The 18,999-nt window shown below is 42.3% G+C and overlaps 3 protein-coding genes across 4 annotated transcripts in view; all 3 read right to left on the reverse strand.

Annotated features, from left to right (window-relative positions):
- dvl1a (dishevelled segment polarity protein 1a) overlaps window positions 1–3,467 on the reverse strand; it is a 29,832-nt gene extending 26,365 nt beyond the window's left edge. The window contains exon 1 of one of the 2 annotated variants that reach the window (XM_030119545.1): window positions 3,023–3,467. In XM_030119545.1, coding sequence (XP_029975405.1) covers window positions 3,023–3,192 — 170 coding nt within the window. In that variant the 5' untranslated portion in view covers window positions 3,193–3,467. The remainder of the gene's footprint in view (window positions 1–3,022) is intronic. The other variant, XM_030119546.1, reaches the window with a different exon arrangement.
- A 1,325-nt stretch (window positions 3,468–4,792) lies between these two features.
- LOC115408677 (matrix remodeling-associated protein 8-like) lies at window positions 4,793–14,308 on the reverse strand. The gene is made up of 10 exons (XM_030119550.1): window positions 14,170–14,308; window positions 10,245–10,271; window positions 9,828–10,136; window positions 9,517–9,618; window positions 8,964–9,425; window positions 6,457–6,615; window positions 6,278–6,308; window positions 6,117–6,196; window positions 5,965–6,018; window positions 4,793–5,873 (listed from the first exon to the last, which is right to left on the reverse strand). Exons 1-10 carry the CDS (start codon window positions 14,195–14,197, stop codon window positions 5,848–5,850), a joined length of 1,278 nt encoding a protein of 425 aa, XP_029975410.1. The 5' UTR covers window positions 14,198–14,308; the 3' UTR covers window positions 4,793–5,847.
- Window positions 14,309–15,126: 818 nt separating this feature from the next.
- Window positions 15,127–18,602, reverse strand: aurkaip1 (aurora kinase A interacting protein 1). Its single transcript, XM_030119551.1, has 4 exons — window positions 18,491–18,602; window positions 17,381–17,485; window positions 16,828–17,291; window positions 15,127–15,385 (listed from the first exon to the last, which is right to left on the reverse strand). Exons 2-4 carry the CDS (start codon window positions 17,430–17,432, stop codon window positions 15,269–15,271), a joined length of 633 nt encoding a protein of 210 aa, XP_029975411.1. The 5' UTR covers window positions 17,433–17,485; window positions 18,491–18,602; the 3' UTR covers window positions 15,127–15,268.
- Window positions 18,603–18,999: the final 397 nt, after the last annotated feature.

Below are 18,999 nucleotides of genomic sequence, written 5' to 3' on the forward strand. Positions count from 1 at the left end.
TTTTAGACATCCAGGAAGCTGTTAATGATTGTGTGCTTACAACGTGCGTGGTTTCTACAGTGCTGTAATCGCAAGGCTCAGGTGTTGCAGCATGGCCTCTATTGATAATGCCACTATACGACACGTATTATATAATCACTATCGCAGCCAGAGTGCTGCTATTGCTGCGCTGACACCAAATTGCAGCAGGAACTTCAAATCTGTCACAATCTTCAAAAACAAGCCGATACAGGCTGGAGAGAATTTGAGCAGAGTGCTGCGGATTTCTGTCCTCTAACTATTCTGGTTTAGCATCACTTTCTCAGCACAAGAAACACGTCCCCCTACCAGCCCCCTATTTTCCGAGGCACAAACAAGGCTGTTTCTTTCAGAGCTCCAGCTTGGCTGCTTCCTCAGCTCCAGAGTGCCTCTGTGACTTGCATTATAGTGAGGGCTCAAACCTGCTCGCCACCGGTGGCAATGACGAAACGCCGTATCATCACCTTGAAGTCTCGGGGGGAAAAAAAAACACCAATCGGGTTGTTTCAAAACATCCCCGTCTCAATTAGCTTCTTGTCTTATGAATATTGATGAAAGAATGAATATTCCTGACAAAAACAAAAAAAAACAAGCAAGTATGAAATCTGAGCGAGATGTGTGTGTCGCTGGATTTGCCGTGCTCTGTTGTGAGAATGGAAATGCCACAGCCCCTGGGTTACACGTATTCCCTTCCATTCCACGGGGAGTTGAAAGGACACGTTCACTGCGGAAAGCTGAGGCGTTTTGGGAGACGAAACGTTTATCAAATTTGTGTGGCCGCTGCTTAAAGAGCCGATATGGCCGGCACAAATGTGGTCCAGAAATCCCATAAGAAAATGGCTGTTTTTTTCTGCTCGGCAGGGGGTCTACTACAGAGGACCCTGCGCTGACTGCTCATTTACATTTCAAACACTGTCTATAACTGCAAGGGATTTGATGTTTTCCCTCTCTGCTCAGCACTCTTACTCCTCCACTGCTAATTCTCCAGCAGCCATACTGTCTGCGTGTATGCGGTACAGCCAGCATGGCTACCACAAAGCGCCGCTTTCCTCTGTGCCTTTGAATGGGGTTTGCTTCCATACTGTGCCAGTACCATACGGCACTCACTGAGCCTGAATATTCACCCCTAACTCAAAGGCAGGAATGCTTTTGGAGATGCCTTTATCATCCGTGTGCAACAGTATTGTACTCACTCTGACCGGCTCACAGTGTAATTTTAACATGATGCAGAGACGGTCAGGCCGGCGTAGCAACCTGAAGTCGTGTCTCCATGTGGAGAGAGCAAACACGCTTTGTTTGTTTCCATAATCTGCCTGTCGATCACCTGAGGCCCAGCGAGCACCCCGGCCTGCAGCGCGAGGCAGGCAGGAAGCCAGGGCCGGGGACAAAGCGCCGTGCCGAGCCGGGCCGGCCACCAGGAAGAGCCCGCTTCCCTCACAAGGTCAGGCTGCAGTGGAAATGCATGACGCTCGGCCTCGCAGACACTGCCCGCTCCTGCATTTCCTCCGATCGTGTTTACGACGGCCGCGCTGGATATTGAATGTACGCGGGGGCCTGGAAATGACTGTTCAGGCTGGAATGAGAGCAAGCAAGCCCTGACACAAATATGTCATCTTCAGCAGAGGCCCGACACAAGCCGGCGTCACAGACCGAGACGACCACGAGGCCGTGGAGCAACTCCTGAACTCCAGGATGGGAATACAGCGGGAGAAATACAGAAAGAGGAGAAGGGACAAGATATTTCTATGGTTATACTCATACTGATCAACATGCAGTAAATGAAAATAGGATTATTTGAATGACGTGAGTAAAAAGAGTGTTGCAAAAAATAACGTCTGTAAAAAAGCGAACATTTTGTCATTGCCCAATACATGAAATGTGGTTCAATACTGTAATTTTATCCTAAATAATAAATTGAATAGAAAATCTGTTTATATATAATTTTTGCATTGAAAAACGAAACAATGACCTCAAGAAATGGGCTCACCTCCCGGACCATCACCAAATTTAAACGTAAGATGAGAATGATCTGTTTTAAAATGTCACACTACAGTGAAGTATGACAGATTATTTTAGTTGTACAATGTTCGATTACAATAAAACCTGCCCATTCAATTCCATACTAACAATACCAAGTGGATTACGGCATGCAGTGAGATGGAACACCCTTATCTGTTCAGCACGCCTTATTTAACCCAAATGCTTTTCTTGGGAGGACAAACAAGTATGCATAGGCTGTCCGCTCCAATTTACACCAGTGATCCTAAATATATTGTCATTTCAATCAGGAAACTGAGATGAACTCGGGTGTGAAGAAGGAGTGTTGTCTGAAGGATTATCAGTACGGAGGCAATTACAAGGTGATAAGATGCTGCTGTTGTCACAATCATGTGGTTCCCATTTTGCCCCTGGGGTTCACCTGCAGTCTATTGTGTGTGTGTGTGTGTGTTCATGTGTGTGTAATAAAACTGCAACTTCCCCAGATATTACTACGTCTTCATATGTTCATCTCTCTCATCCACACTGCAAAAAAAAAAAAAAAAAAAAAAGATCATATCTGAAGAAAGAAGAGAAATGACACAAAAACAGACATGTGCAGGGGTGAAGCAGGACACGGGGGCTTTGGGACGCGTCCCCTGCACATGGTTATTATATTGACATTAATATGTGGAGCATGAGGGGTCTGGCTGTGTGTAATGCATGCAGGGCTGCGTCATTAAGGGCTCTGGACGGATCTGGTATCACTTCAAACACTCGTGTGTCTCCTCCACCGCGCACAGGGCAGCCTGTAATAATGAGCAGGTGCCAGGACACACACACACGCACACACACACACACACGCACACGGTGAGTAGTTCGCACACATGTAAGATTGTTGCAGTCGGTCGCGGGCGGCTTCATGCTTGATACCAGGGCCTGTTATGAGCTCTCTAAACACACGGCAATAAATAGCGAATGAGCCAAACGATCCGGCTAATAATAATCACCGAGGGCGGCCACTCACCCGAAATCCTGGTCCATGGATTTGAAGAAGAATTTGTAGCTATTGACGGGTCGATTGTTGAGGACATTTTTAAAATCCGCTAAGGTGACTTTCTCCGGAGAAACCGAGAGTTTGACCAGATAAGGAGTCTCCTCCTCGTCTATGTGATATATTATTTTAGTCTCCGCCATGAGAGTGAGGGGAGGACAATCATTGACACAGGAAAGGAACAAGGGTTGGCAGCGCAGTAAACAGGCCTGCTACGTTCCCAGCTACCCGGAGAATAACATAACTGCGGGATCTAATGGAGAAACCTGTGCAGCCCGCGGGAGGGACGAAGGCTCCGCGTCTCTGAGAAACACAGTGGAAATCCGGACATAATCGCGTCGCGAGCGGCCGTGTTCCTGCTCCGGTGCGCGGCGGTACGGTGGCTCTCTCGCTCTAAACAGGAAGGGACAGTCCAATTCCTTGCGTATGGAGTTGGGAATATTGCTATTTTTCACGGGGGTGATTGGTGAGACAGTGCTGTCATCTAGTGGCGTGTGTGAGCTGCGCGCGGGACTTCAACCGGCGGTTTATACAACCCGCACGCACGCTTTCTCTTTCTTTTACGCAGCAGCGCGAGACAAAGAGGACGCGACGCGCACCAGACCCGAGACACGAGGAGACTTCTCATTTTACTTCTTTAAATCTAAAATCAATTATCGAAAGACTTGATGTTTCAAGTAATGAAGATAAAATCCATCCAGTTACAACATTCATCCACACTGTAGATGTAATGCCAATATTCATCCTGTCAGGTTTATGAAAGAGACGATAACGCATGAAAAACACAATTTAAATATTCTCATCACATGTAAATAACTGTTTAATAAAATAAATGAACTCACGTCTCCATCACTATTATTATTATTATTATTATTATTATTATTATTATTATTATTATTAGTCATGTTTTATGCTTAAAATTTACAATGAACTGCATTCTAGTGTCAGTGCACAACCACAGTATTTTTCAAGGTGCGTCGCCCCCTAGGGGGCGCCAGAGACTCAAAAACATAAAAAATTCAGAGGGTCATGGGATGCCTTTTCCCTCTTTGATGATCCATCCATACAACTTCTGTATTGCTTTATCCTGTTCGGGGTCACGTGGCACTGGACTGAGGGCAGGGTGGATCCTGGACAGGTCACCAGTCCATCACAAATATAGAGAGGTACACAACCACTCTTTGGGCAATTCAGGATCAACAATTAAACTCACATGCATGTCTTTGGGAGAAAAACACTATATAAAAGGGGGAAAATGCAGCACAGCTCAGATAGTATTTGAACTTACAACATTCCAACTGTGAGGCAAGAGCTGCTCTAACCACTGTTCCACACTAACTTTATTCTTTCAACTAGTGTGTAATTGAGAAAATATAATTATTATATTATTATTATTCAAATATTGTATTTATAATTAATAAAATATTAATGTTACACATCAAAAGTATGTAGTTACTATGCTGCATTTGTATTTTCAAATGTTTATCTATTTGACTTATTTAATGTCAAATATTGATCACTTTGGCTTTAAAATGAATCTTTGAAAAAAAAAAGGTTAAAATACAGGATGTTTTTTCTACATTTTCTACTTAACATTTTTTATCTCAGCCTCGGTCATTCAGCGGTCATTCCATTAAATGTCCCTTCACTTACATTCCCCACAATCTTATATCACATGTATTTAATTACCCACAGTGTCCATGGAGCCTCCTCCAATAATAACAAACACTCTGCTGCCTCTGATGTGAGTTTTTATTAGAAGAAATCCTTCATTAAAGAGAACCAGCAGTACATACAGTGAATGCAAGAGAGACACAGAGAGCCGAAAGAGACTGGAACAAACGAGACGAGAACTAAAATTTATGATTTAATGTGACTGATAGTGATGATAAACTCTCCTTCCTGCAGTACATCTCAGAGCTGTTCGCCACACCATTTACAACAGTCATATACCTGTAAAGACTGACCAGTAGAGTCACTCATGACGTTTCAGAGTTTTATGGACGAGGCTGTGGTGTGCTGCTCTTCCATCCCATTAAAATAATTAAAACATTGATTTTTCCTGAGTTTTCACAGACTAAGCCTTCTGTCCATTCTCATGAAATGCAATCATTTGATTATTAATTTGTAACTTATTCATGAGCAGATATCACTCAAGAGGCCATAGAATCATTTGAGTAAAATATTTTTGAGACTTATTAAGATAAATTCACAAACGTTAAAGAAAAAAGAGATAACAGGAGAAAATTTTCACTTTTTCATTACAATTGAATTTAGCTCAAAATGCTAGTGTGAAAACACTATTTGGAATTTAGTAAATTAACCTTATCCAGATGCTGAAATACCTTGTAGAATGACAGTACAGCAGAATTTGAGCCAAGAGGATATCATTTGATAAGAGCTTGAAGCTTGACGCTTTGAAAGCATGCAAAGTATGTGAAAACATGTCTTAACAAACAGCATGCATTTAATAAAAAACTTTTTTCATAAAATGATAAAATAATAAATCCTGATATTTATTATAAACCAACCAATTATTGCATTGAGCAACAATCTAATAAATGACAACAATATTGTTGAAAACAGCTTGTAAAAATGCAAACTATAAAAACGATAAGACGTACAACCATGATGCATTTTAGTGAAGAAGCTTAGTGTACTACGGTTACAGCAGAGGGAGCATTCCTCCTGTCCTCTCCTGGGTTTCCCTTTATTCCACCCTTTCTGTTCTCTCCAGAGTCCTTTACTCTTCTGGTGTTCGCTCTGGACCTGCCAGCAGCATCTCGGAAACCTCCCACTCACTTCCACATCTTCCCATCAAATTCTGAAGGAAGACATCACAGAGAGACACCTCAGTATGTAGAACCAGATGGCTCTGCTCGGTGATATGAGATGTGACTGCCATCTTTACTCACCCTTATTGCAGTCTTTCGCAAAATCTCTCTCTTTCAGTAGATTGTTTTTGTAGCCTGAAAAAAAAAAGCAATGCACAAAAACACGCTGTGAGAAAATGAGTTTAGTTGGTAAGGTTTGTTAGCAGAATTCACGTGAGTGAGGCTTACTGCACCTGAATTCAAAGGATCTGGGTTACAGGTCCTCATCTCTGTGCAGTCTAAAGCTATTTCTTCTCCACTTTCCATGTTTACCCTGCACAGAAATAAGTTACCATTAATTCGTCGTAATGTGAAGTAAAAACAGTGAAAGAGTTGCTGAGCAATGATATCTTACCGATCAAATCGACTTGGCTCATACTCCATCCCTGCAAGGAGAAAAGAAATTAAAATAAATAAATAGCCCAACCTCAGCCTGTGAAACCACAAGATGGTTGCACATGTATATACTGTACGTGTGCATGTACACACACACACACACATGCACAGTTATGTGTGGACAGGCTAACCCAGTACCTCTCTTCCTGCGTCTCCGAGTTAGCACGATGACAGCAACCACGATGAAGGCCAGCAGCAGGAACGTCGCCAGGAAGTATCCCAAATGCTGCACAAAGTATCCTCGATGGTCAGGGACGAAGACGTTGACCACTCGCTGACTCTCCACCTCACCGCTTCCTGCAGGTAGAAAGCAAGCAGCCTCTGTCACAGACTGCATTCAGTCCTCACACTCAGAGAGACTCCAGTAAAAACCAAACTGCGCACACTGTGTGTATCATGTCAGCTGGAGGAAACTTTGAGTCAAATGGTTTAACGGGTTCAAGAGCATTTATGCTTATAATCAAACTGATTTATTATTACATTAGCGAGACATAATTCAATAAACAAAGATCAATCTGATGATCAATTCTGCTCGGCTGAAGCTTTGAATTTCCCTCAGAAGCTGTTCTGTTATTTCTTAATGTGTTTGGAGAAGCAAAGGACACAGAGAGGGTGAGCAGAGAGTTAAATGTCCGAATGCCATCCAGCGGTAACGACTTCCAGACTTGATGTCATGCAGCTGTTATTTTTTTTTCTCCCCACAAAAAAACACAAGCTGACCAGAAAAGTGTGAGGGAAGAGGGGCAATTTGTGTTATGTGGTCTGTCTGCATGTCTTCATTCGTTTTCCATTCACGACTGTTTAAGTCTCTCTGCAAAACACACAGTTCGAAGCTTCTGCATGCATGGAAAATAAATCTGTGACACCATCAGGCCTCTTCTGTCAGTCTTAAAGTCAGCCCATCTGTAAAATTTCGATGGATAGTTGAGAGTAACTACTTATATAAAGAAGTTCTTCTATTGAGTCTCTCAGTATCTGTGGAGTTTCAGAGCATTTTACTATGTGGTTCCTCAACAAGGCAGATAAATTGGACGCTGCAAACACCAGACGCAATTAAGAGACTAATGAGGAAAACATGCCACGTATTAGCTTTCACCACGCTTTCAAAACCAGCCAAGCCAAGCCACAGAATAAAAAAAAAAAAAAAAAGCTCTCATTTTGTCTTAATGGCACACCTCCCTCAGTGGGAGGCTGGTCTATAATTATCAGGTGTCATAATGTACTGAATATGCATGAAAATGCAAAGACGTGTCCAAGGTCACCGTCGCTAAAGCACCACTGCCCAGAGCAGAGCAGCAGCAGGGATCCATTACCATTTTCCTGACAAATCTGATATGTGTGTGTTAAAGGCTATTTCACATATGCAACACAGAGATTAACAGGTGTTCTTTTTTTTTTTTTTTTTTTTTTACCCGGTGGGAAATGTATCATTAGCAATTCAATGGACTGAAGTAAAGCATCTTCATTTTCAGAAATTGAGATTTCAGTTGAACGGCTGACAGTCCACGGAAATGCCGACTTCTTGATTACTCTGAAGCGACGCTCTGTTTGTTCGTTCCGTGAATAATTACAGCATTACAGGGAAAATCTCTCCTGACATTTGTAATTTGAGTTTAATGCCAGCACCTGGGTAAGTACAATTTAGCTCTCATTTAGTAGATGAGCTCAGCGATGTCGAACGGAGAGTTGGGTTCTTTGCTGAGGTTTAAAGAAAATAGGTAGAAAACATTTATCCACGTGTGCACCTCTTCTCGCCAAGATTTACAGGGTTATTAAACGGGCTGTCATTTTTCCCTTAAAGCAGGAGGAGAGCCTGAGTCCTACAACATACCTTCAGCCCCTCCCCTCACTTTGCTCTTTCATGTCACAGCTGGCCCAGATGTTGAACAGATGTATCAGACTTCCTGCGACTGCTGATAAACAAGCCTCCACCAGAAACTGATGCACATCGGTGCAGAAAGAGAGCGGAGGCTGGGAAAAACCGGGACTGTGCTTCAGGAGTGGAGGTCTGGTGTGACTGGGCAGGGCAAATGGCCGGGACTTCTGGAAAATGAAGTCAACCGGAGGGGAGGAAAAAAAAAATAAAAAAAAGAACAGAAGATATGGCCGTCTACTCCCTAAAAAAATTACGAGATGCTTGAGCCGACCCCTCCTCTCAGTTAAAAACGTCTCCAGCCAAAGAAAAAAAGCTGTAAATGAAAAACAGTTGGCATGGAACGGCCACTTCCGCTGCAGCCAATTTAACGCTGTTTACTGTAGACAGCTTCTAAAAGCAGAGCTGAGAACGGCTGACTCCAAAAAATCCTCCTTTTCGGCACACATTGCGAACAGAAAGACTTTTCTTTCCTCCCTTCTTTCTTTCTTTCTTTCTTTCTTTCTCGCCCGGCTGGTGTCTACATTCCTTCTACCTCCTCCCTCCTTCAGCTCAAACACAAAAACAGAGAGGACTGAGGAGAAAATTGGCAAGTAGAGGAACTGATTCAACTGACCAACTATGCCTATAAATAAACCAAAAAAAAAAAAACAACCCAGGAATGATCCTCTTTCTCTACAATGCAGCCAAGAAACCATATGGGAAAAAACCGGTTTCCGTCACCATCTCCTGGAAAAACAACATTAAAGTCCAAGTTACAGAATTCTCTTACTTTGTTCTGGCTCGTCGTTCTGGAAAATTCTGGGTGCCGTCGTCGGGGCCGAGGGAAGCGGCGGTCCCACAGTGAGCCTGAAGATGCGTCTCTCGGCCAGGCCGCAGTAGTGGTGGTGGAGGTGGCAGGAGTAGAGGCCTTTATCGACCGGCCTCAAGTCATCGATGGACAGCGAGAAGTCGCCCAGGGTGAACGCGTCCTCCTCCACGCTCATCTTGCTTTTAGAGAAGCGCGAGCCGTAGTCCCGCCGCTCTCCGGAGGCGTACAGGTCCACCAGCCGGTCGGCCTTGTCGGGACGCACGCCGGGAGGCTGGAAGTCCCAGTGGGCCACCTGCTGCCGGTCCTCCTGGACACCCTCCCTCCACAGGGGGCGCCGGTTCACGCAGGGCAAAACCACCGAGCTGCCCAACAGCACCACCAAGACGGTCTTCTCTCCGTCCCAGTACCGTCTCTCCTTCCGAGCTGAGGACACATTTCAGGGGGAGGAAGACGTAAAGATTTGACCTGTTTCACATAAACTTTAGAGAAAACACGAGGAGTCAGACGGACTCACCGGACTTCGTGACATTGAGCTGGATCTCGATGGACTGGTGGATCTGACAGTAGTGATGGTGCAAATTACAAGTGTAAACTCCTTTGTCAGTCGTCAGCACATCTAAAAAAAAATGAAAACATTTGAATCATGAGGGCACTGTCAAAACGTTGCTGTTGAATTGGAGAACCTGAAGTGGATGAAGTGGATGAAGTGGACGAAGTGCCATGAAGTGTCATTTTGATTAAACTTCATATCTCATAAACAATAAAGAGGCTGAAGCATTTAAAGCCTGAAAACAACAGCCTGATTAGTGAATCACGTTGCCTCACTGTTGATGATGAGAGAGAAGTTGCCATCATTGAAGGCGGAGTCCGGGACGGAGATGCGGTCCTTGTTGAAGCTGTTGTAGACCCTCTGGCGGGCGCCGGGAGACATGTCCAGGACTCGCTCCACAGAGTACTCGGGAGTGCTGCGCACCACGTCCCAGTGCACCACCCTCTGGCGGTCTTTGAGCCGGTCCTGGGTCCACACCATGCGGGGGCTGTGGCAGGGCAGCACGGCCTTGGAGCCTGCAGGCAGGGTGATGTTCTTGGCCTCCACCACCACACCAAGCCTGCTGCTGCTGCTCTGACCCCAAACTGACACAACACAAAAACACACATGAGCTCAGGCGTGCGGAGACAGAAGAGTGTTGAGTATTAAAATATACTGTAGGTTTTATTTAGAGACGACACTGAAAGTCTTACCTGCTGGCAGGAAGAGCACAGCAAGAACTGAAAGAGACAAAAGCATGAAGGATGAGAGACGAAGCTTCAGTCAGTTTTAATTTACGCTCTGCTGCATTGTAATATATGTGCTATGTATATCCAGAGGTGATAAAGAATCAAGAATTTACACTTCATTACTCCAGTGAAGGAGATTTTTCAGATATCTGTTTCATTCAAGCATCTATTAGTCCAAGAAATTCTGATTTTCTAAAGTTGAACAAAAACATCTGTACCTTCTCACTTTCTTTAAACTGGTTCTTTTAACCTCCATTGTGATGGTTGAGAGTTACAGAGAAAGGATCAATTTAAGTTATCCAAACTAAAGATGAAAGAGTGATCTAGTTACATTAATAAGGCTTGAATGCCGAGACTTCCAGCCCAACAAAAACCCAAGTTTTATTTGGAATTCAGACTGTTTTCTATGAAGTCCAGCCAGTTCATTACTATTTTCTTCTTTGGCGGAAATATCTTGGTTTTGACTCAAACCGATGATACAAGTTGAATCACTTGTGTCACTGCTAATAGTTAAGGTGCTGTATCCACACTACATGTTTTTACCGTGACGATGGCTGTAGTGGGTGTGACTGACAGAGAGAGATTCATGTACACGACTCCATCAAGTTCACTGTGTATCAATTAAAAAAAAACATTTTTACTTCAGTACTATACTTACAGAAATGTGTGTATTCCTGTTTAAGTAAAGAAGGCAGTAGAAGGTGAGAGAGGTGACTAGCACCTCCATACAGCATATTGTCTCCTAAAAAAATCCCTAAGAAATACTTTCACTGGTAAAATTGTTAAAGCGTCTCAACAGAGAGAAGTTTCAGAGTTGGAGCAGATGTGGGTTCAGAGAGAGGACACCTTAAAGAGACACAGCACATAAAAACAAGGAGAGGGAAGAATACACTCTAAATGCTTTTTCTTGTTTGTGTTTACTCGCTCTGCAGATCTTCCTGCAGCTCGCCTGCTATTTCTAATGCTCTTTTCCCAGAGCGCCGTTTCCTTGTGTGTTTCCCGAAGGGGCAGCAGGGACGTACGCGGCCGGCCGAAGCTCACAGAGCCTCTATTCATCCCGGCCGCTGCTGGCCGCTTTCAAGGCCGTGATCCTGAGGGGATGAAGAACCAGACTCCTATTCAGTCACACTACCTGGTGTCAAAAGACCAGGAGCGAGCCAAACACCTGCGTATTACCGCCGGACAGGGACACAGAGAGAGAAAAGAAGGTTTTCTATTTTTCGATGCACTGAAAATATGGAGGGCTGCACAATGGTGTAGTGTTTTAGCACGGTAAGAATATCTCCAGTTCGATTCCAGGCTCGGGGACCTCTTTCTGTGGTGTAGAAGTGTTTATTTGACAGCTCGCCTTTTCCAGGAGTAACCACAATCAATCTTTCCAATTTGCAACATAGAATTAGAGACTTTTCGTTTCAGGCGCTCTTCCTGCATCAAGATCCGAACTACTCTCCACACTCAAAGATTTAACTTTTGAATTATCTGGTCAACATCTGAAGAACGTTTGTTGAATACTCTGACTAACAAACATCCCTGAGTCATTCATTTTTTCTGATGCATATTTGTTTAACTTTTTGACTTTATAGTTGCATTTTTTGAAGTTGGGTTCCTGAGGTCTGTCCCAGCTAACGCTGGGTAATTGATGTGTGCCATCCTGACCAGTCCTCTGGTCCATTAGAGGATCAACGCTGAGAGATAAACAATCATCCACACCAACGAATACTTTACAGTCACCAATTATCTAACAGGTACGTCTTTAGATCGTAGTAGGAAGCCACGAGGTTCAGCAAAAACCACAAAGAAAGGCTCCCGGCAGGAATCAAACACAGATCTTCTTGGTGTGAGGCATCAGTGCTAACCACTACACAACTGTGCCACCCCGCAGTAAGTTTATGGCAGCATATAATCATATGTCAAAGAGATGAAGAAAATGGATTCAGCGGCATCAGAGACGAGACAAGCTGGAAAATTTTGGTGGGTTTTCAATAGAGGGGTTTAAAGTTCCCTGTAGGGTAAAACAGAGAGTCCCACCCTCTGTAATTGTCCCCCATCAGACACACACACACTGCTGACTCATGAGACTACTTCCACAATAAAACTTAACAATGTGCTGCTGAATTACCGGAGATAATAACAGACATTTAGTAAATGACCTGCAAAACTACTGCTGAGATTTGTCAGGCTGAGGGATTACACAGAGAATCACTGACCCCAGTGTCGTCCAGGAGCTGAAACTAAACCCGGGGGATTGATGTCGGACTCAAGCATCAAGTATGAATTTACTCAGCAGGATTTCTGTGACTCACGGGCGTTGTGGGAGTGTGAAGTTTACTCACAGCCCCGTCACAGGTGGAGGATAAATCAGGCAGATGTGCCCAGCTGCTGACTCTGCTAAACACACAAAGATACTTTCACAAACCTGGAGGGAGGTTTTTTTTTTCTTTTTTCTGAAGTCATCTGGAAACACTGATGCCTGCTTACTGAACAGCAGCAAAGATCAATTAGGTCTGTGGACCATTCCATACAAGGTGTTCAGGTGTGTCTTGGTTATTTTTTTACTTGATCAACACATCTTCACACTGAATTTATTTTTCATCTAACTGCACTGTGACGGCACAATCAGGAAATGTTGATCACTGTATGGGTTCAAATGGGAAAATTACAGCTTCACTCTGACGGAGTGGACGCAGATGGAAAAGTCTGACGCAGACTTAAGAGAAAAAATAAAAGCACTAAATGTATAAAAGCATAGTGATGTTGAGCATCAAATTAAACAACTCCAAACACAACTCCTACCTCAATCGTATACCAAAATCACTGTTGAGTCACTGCCCCTTCATTATGCCATAAACAACAGCAAAAGCAGAGACTCTGCTCAGTTTAAGGATTAAGGTTATGTAAATTTTCAACAGAGGTCTAGAAATAAGTGTTGATCTTAAAGGGTTAACAGCATCTCTGAGGAGGCAGCCTAATGCATGGTTCTGGTAGAGATCATCCCAGTGTCAAGGCGCCTTCCTCTAACTGCTCGCCAGATAAAACTGACTCAGAGAGTTGAGCAAACTTTGGGCTTTTCAAAGCATAAACATGATACCGCCTCCAGACCTTTCAATTTTCTGCTTGAGTCAGTAGCTCCGTGTTTACAGATCTACTACATTCAAAACAGCAATCTGAATCTCTTCCAAACCCTGCTGTTCATCATTAACACAAAGTCAACTGTCATGGACAGTTTGGAGGCGATCCACGCTGGCTGGTCTCAAGAGACCCACCGCTGGTGAAACACTCATTACTGACACATATAATGACTGGCTGCTGGATTGTGCTGACTCCTGCACTCAGACCACAGTTAACTGGAAACATATTGGCCATAAAGGTTCACAACAGTGTGGGCCAGAAGAACCGCCATGGCCACAGTAGGGGAGGATTGTATATTTGACCTTGATGTTTATGGCGCGTCGTACTTGATTTATTTGGCTGAAACTTAAAATATGTCGACTGAAAAGCTGAAAAAAGATGATTTACACAACGAATCTGTCCAAGGTAGGTGTTAAAAGTTGCATGCAAATTAAAAAAGCTCTTCAAAAGTCAATCAATGTGCTTTCAGGTAAACAACAAACTTGAGAAACCCGCTATAACGAATCAAAGTATGTATAGATGACAATTACACCATAAAGCAGACAGTACTTGCTTTATGTGGGTAAAATAAAGTCAATTTGAGTAATTTTCCGACTGTTTCAGAGCTTTGTAATGCAGATGTTTACCATGCAGCCTGCAGCAGCTCGTGCGCTTTTGTTCCCGCCGCCTTGTGGCAACCTGGATCCAATTATGGCACAAAGAAAAGTTCCCCTCGCTTCTTTCTCCACACTTTTCAAAGCGACGCGGGTGAAGAACTTACCCTGCAGGAGATTCATATCTAGAAGCATCTTCCTCTCAGAGCTGGTGTCAGCGGAGAACTTCAGAGGCCGGAGAGAGCATCAAATGTTCAGAGAGCAGAGCTGGAAGGGGATCGAGCCGCAGCGGCAGCAGCAGCTGGTTTTGTTGTGTTTCTGCAGTCTGGAGCCTCCAGACGCTCCGCCTCTGACAGCCAGTGAAACCCAACACTGCCATGCAGCTGGAAAACATGGGCATCAACCAAGAAATGCTCTCCAGAAAAATCACGTGCAAATAAAAGTGATATTAAAAGTAAATCTAAGCCTACATCACAATTGAGCTTATTATTTTTAATTCATCGCCCAATCGAGGTTCAAAAAAAGACTAAACTTATTGTATCACACTTCACACAATCCTGATGAGAAAACTGATTCAAAATTCGTCCCAGACTCTTCATTTGTGGGTAAAACCTGCATTTATGTAACTAAAGTGATTGTTAAATAGCCTTAATAAAGCAGGATTTACTTTGAAAACAGTCAAACCTCCATTAAAAAATTCCTCGTTCTTGAGGTTGAAGCGGGTCATTTTAGGATTTCATGGTCTACTGGGTGAATTTTCTTTGGATACAAAGGTCTAATATAAATAAGCTGGATACTTTTTTTTTGTTTATGACCTAGAAAGAAACCAGAAGACTGAAGAGTGGTTTACCAGTTTATGAGAACACTGCCTCCTGCAGTATGAATGCAGAGAATGCCTGCAGCTGAAACCCACTGTGTAGAGCAGATCAGAGAAGCTGGACCATCAACGGAAATTTTCATGGTTTGTCAATCATGACTGAAGGGTTTTAACATTTTTTTAAATTTTATTGTAGACTAAGAAAATCGAAAAATTTATTTATATTTGTTTAAATCCTCTTGATATTTTGACTTGAATTATGGCAACAATGAAGAAAAAAAACAACACATGATTTGAATTTGTTAGAGATTTTGTTTATTAGATGTTACAAACGCTTGGTGAATGAACTGACTTGAAGTGAGAGAAAACATGACAGAAGAGGCGTTTTGTCTGTGAGAACCGTCCAGTGTGATCCATCTGACAGCGAGATGGTTCACTGTCAGCGTGTCTCAGTTCCTTTTGTTTCCGTGTTGCTTGATGAAGATCTTCGGCGTCGTCCATCCCTCTGGAGCCTTCTTCAGTCCAGCTCGCATCCAAATCCTCTCCAGGTCCTCCTCAAATCGTTTCTGTACGGGTTTAGAGACAGTTTATCGTGTTACGGTCCAGCAAAAGCTGCTGTAATCCGGACTGATTGATGCTATAAAATAAATGAATATTTTCATCTTCAATATTTCAACCACATTCATTTAAGATGAACAAAACAACAATCAATCTACTACAAAATAATTTAGCAGATAGAAGAGAAAAAAGACTTAAAATTATCTGTATAATAAGCAGAGCTGTAGTAATGTCTCCATTAATTTGCTGACCACTAAAAGAATGACAATTATTTTGATAGCCACATCATTATTCCAAGTACTTTCATTCTATTTTTAAAAAACCTAATTATGGTCTTTTAGTGCTCAGTGTTGATGAACTTATTAACGCGTTTTTGGACGAAAAGATGTTGGAAAACATTTGTTCTTGTGTTATCTCAACATTTTCTCAGAAGTGACCAACTCTCGTGCAACTACGTACAAGGGCTTAGGTCCATCAGTTCATTGCATTTTTTTTCTTTTTCAAACTGAAAATATAAAGGATTATTGACTGTTGGCATTTTCCTGGATTTTTTAACCCTCGCTCTTTTTGAAGGCTCTGTAAAGGTGTAGATAAACTCCACCAATATACAAACCAGAGGATTACTTCTTGAATAATTTCTCAGCATTTCAACAGACAGCAGTGAATAAATTTGTCAGAGAACAGACAACATAGAATCGCACTGAGAAACAATAGATCAAAGACGTAAAATCACACAGCGAGACGCACCGTTTGAGTGAGATTAACAAACAGCACAGCTCTAACTGCACGTACTGAACAGACTCCAAACGCAGCACGCTGCTGCAGTGAAAGCTCGAAACACTTTGCATTGTTCTGTCTGTACTGTGAGGGAGAGGCTGTGAAAAACCACATCACTGCGGCAAAGTTCAGACTGCACTTTTTTAAAAAAGGGATTTCATGTTCACCACAGCTTTCGTGGCGAGCCGATGAAAAGTGAACATTTCCCAAACATTTCTTTACACTGAAGTAAAAAGGAAATACTTGGATTTCTTTTTTTCCAAGCTATCATTTAACAAGTTAAAATGCTAAATCAGACCATTTAAATATGCTATTCTTTTAGCTTTAAAGAATCAAATTTAAAATTTAAATTTAAAGAATCAAACACGAGACGTGATGGAAAATCATCCTTTGTACCAATAGATGATATTCCACATGAGATTAGACTTGATGTTGAGAGTGGCGTGGGAGCTTTTTCTCAGATATGGGAAGGATGTGAATCCCAGGGAACATCGTCAGTACTGTTAAGTAATTTTTTTTTTAACCTGTAAGTAATAATATAATGCCTTTGCAGGTTCCTAAAACTACAAAACAGTTCCAACAATCTAAAACAGGCCATCATTTTCATATTCACAAAAAATAACAGCTGATAATGAAGATGATTCTGAGTGGCAGAACTACAGTCAAGTCTCACCTGCTTCTTCTTCCCCCTTCCCTCCATCACTCGCCTCCTCAAGAATTTAGTCCGTTTTTGTAGCTTCTTGTATTTGTGTCGATTCATCTTCCGTCTGCGAATCTGCAGAACATTTTTACATCTAACAGGTGTTGCCGAGCCCTCCCCGTCCTCCATAACGGGGGCAGCAGCGGGCGGCAGCACCTTCTCTTCCAGCAGCTCCACATCCTCCTGGGGCAGAGCGACCTCCGGCAGGGGAGGGAGGGAGTATCGTAGCGAGAGCCAGCTCTCCAGGGGGCTCACCGACAGTTTCCGCGGCACGAGAGCATCCTCCAGTTCTGGCTCCAGCTGGACCCATCGTGGAGGGGCTGTGTTGTCTGCTGCTGTGGAGTATTGCTTCAGTGCTGGCAGCAGTAAAGAGCAGTAAGCAGGAATGACTGGTTGCAGATGACCATTCAAAATTTCTCCACGAGCTTGAAAAGCACCTAAATATGAAGAAAAAGAAAGTGTTTAACATTAATTTACACTGTATGATGTAGAAAATTAGGATGCATATACATTTGTTTATACTTACAAGTTACTCGCCGGAGTAAACCCAGACGAGGGACGACTTTAGAAACAAACATTGTTAATGATCGTCCCTGTGAACCATCAGGAAAGACTGGCTTTGTTTCAGGCCCTGTAGGAATATGAGCAGATGTTAATGAATTTATCAGTACACTTACCAGGATTATAAATAATATCTTTACCTTTATCCAGATAACTATAGTATTTCCGTGAAGTGTATTTTGATTTTTTCTTTCTTAGTTTTGGCACAAGTGCACAGCACTATTAAAGATTAACCAAACATGACAGCTGCAGTGTTGTGTTGTCAGGAAAAAAAATAAAAGAAAAACTAAAAAGGACAATTACTAAATGCATACAACATTATTTTATATAATTATTTGAAGTTAAAGATAATAGAGGAAAACAATGAACATCTGGTCTCAGCTTCAATCAGTTTTATATGAATGACAAAAAGGAAGATATCAATCCTGTGCAAATGTTTCAGACTGGTGTTACATAGTATTGGTGTTACAACAATGAATAACGTACAGTGACAACAGACGTGAAAATAATGATAGCCTCTACTGAATAATTAATAATTTATTTATTTTATCTCTGTAGTTATAAAGTGTTTGTATAATGTTGATACCTCTCGCATTCATTTTCACCAGTAGGTGTCCCTGCTGGATTGAATGAAGCGTGAACCAACGAGATGTGACTGATCAGCCACATTTTGCTCTAAATAGTCATAATGAGATGCAATAATTTTCACGTAAATTCACACTAAATTTGAAATTACGGCACTAAATTCACATTCGAGTCTTGTCCATCAATCTGTGTACCGGCTGGATTAAACTGACAAGAGAGAGGTCCAAAATAAGGAAGAAGAAAAAATATAAATTCGACAAAATCAACGAGTAAAAGAGAATTCAACAACAACTGGGGCCCAAAGAAAAATAGTCATTCAAAGTTATTCTGAGGCCGCAGCGACATAGACGAGCTAATTAGCAACGTAGCATCGCTCAAGAAGTCGCGGTTCTGCAAACATATTCTGACATTCATAGTTCTGCTGATAATAATATTTTAGCAACCCAGGTAAAACCACATCACGTACTTCCCATGAAAAGTCGCAATTTACCTGTTTTTGACTGGTTTTAGTGTGACCGGAGTCTTCAATGTGACTCCAGAGGCCACCGTCCGGTCCGTGTCACATGAATACATTCCGCTTCCGGTTTCTCAGGCCATACAATAGTTCCGCCTGTTCAGATCTTGTATTTCTTTTAAAACAGCTCAAAACCATACCCTCAGTGGTGAAGACAAACACATCACGTGAATGTGATTTAAAAAAAAAGAAAAACAAGGCAGGATAGACCAGCTGGTAAATACATGTTTACATCTTTTAGAATAAAAAAAATTTATCATTTCATTTGTCCAAATTTGAAAGGACATTGAGAATTACTTAAAAAACAGACTGGGACAATTTATGATTTCATTGCATCATACATTCATTTTTTTAATTTGTGAATCATTGTGAATGAAAAATCAAAAGTATTGCTAACTAAAGGCAAGTCAATGCAAATGTGCATATAGAAATTACAGTAATAGGCAAAGTAATTAAGGAATTAAGAGAAATACAATAAAACAAGG

Source organism: Salarias fasciatus, chromosome 20 (genome assembly GCF_902148845.1).
Source record: "Salarias fasciatus chromosome 20, fSalaFa1.1, whole genome shotgun sequence".
Lineage (NCBI taxonomy): Eukaryota > Metazoa > Chordata > Actinopteri > Blenniiformes > Blenniidae > Salarias > Salarias fasciatus.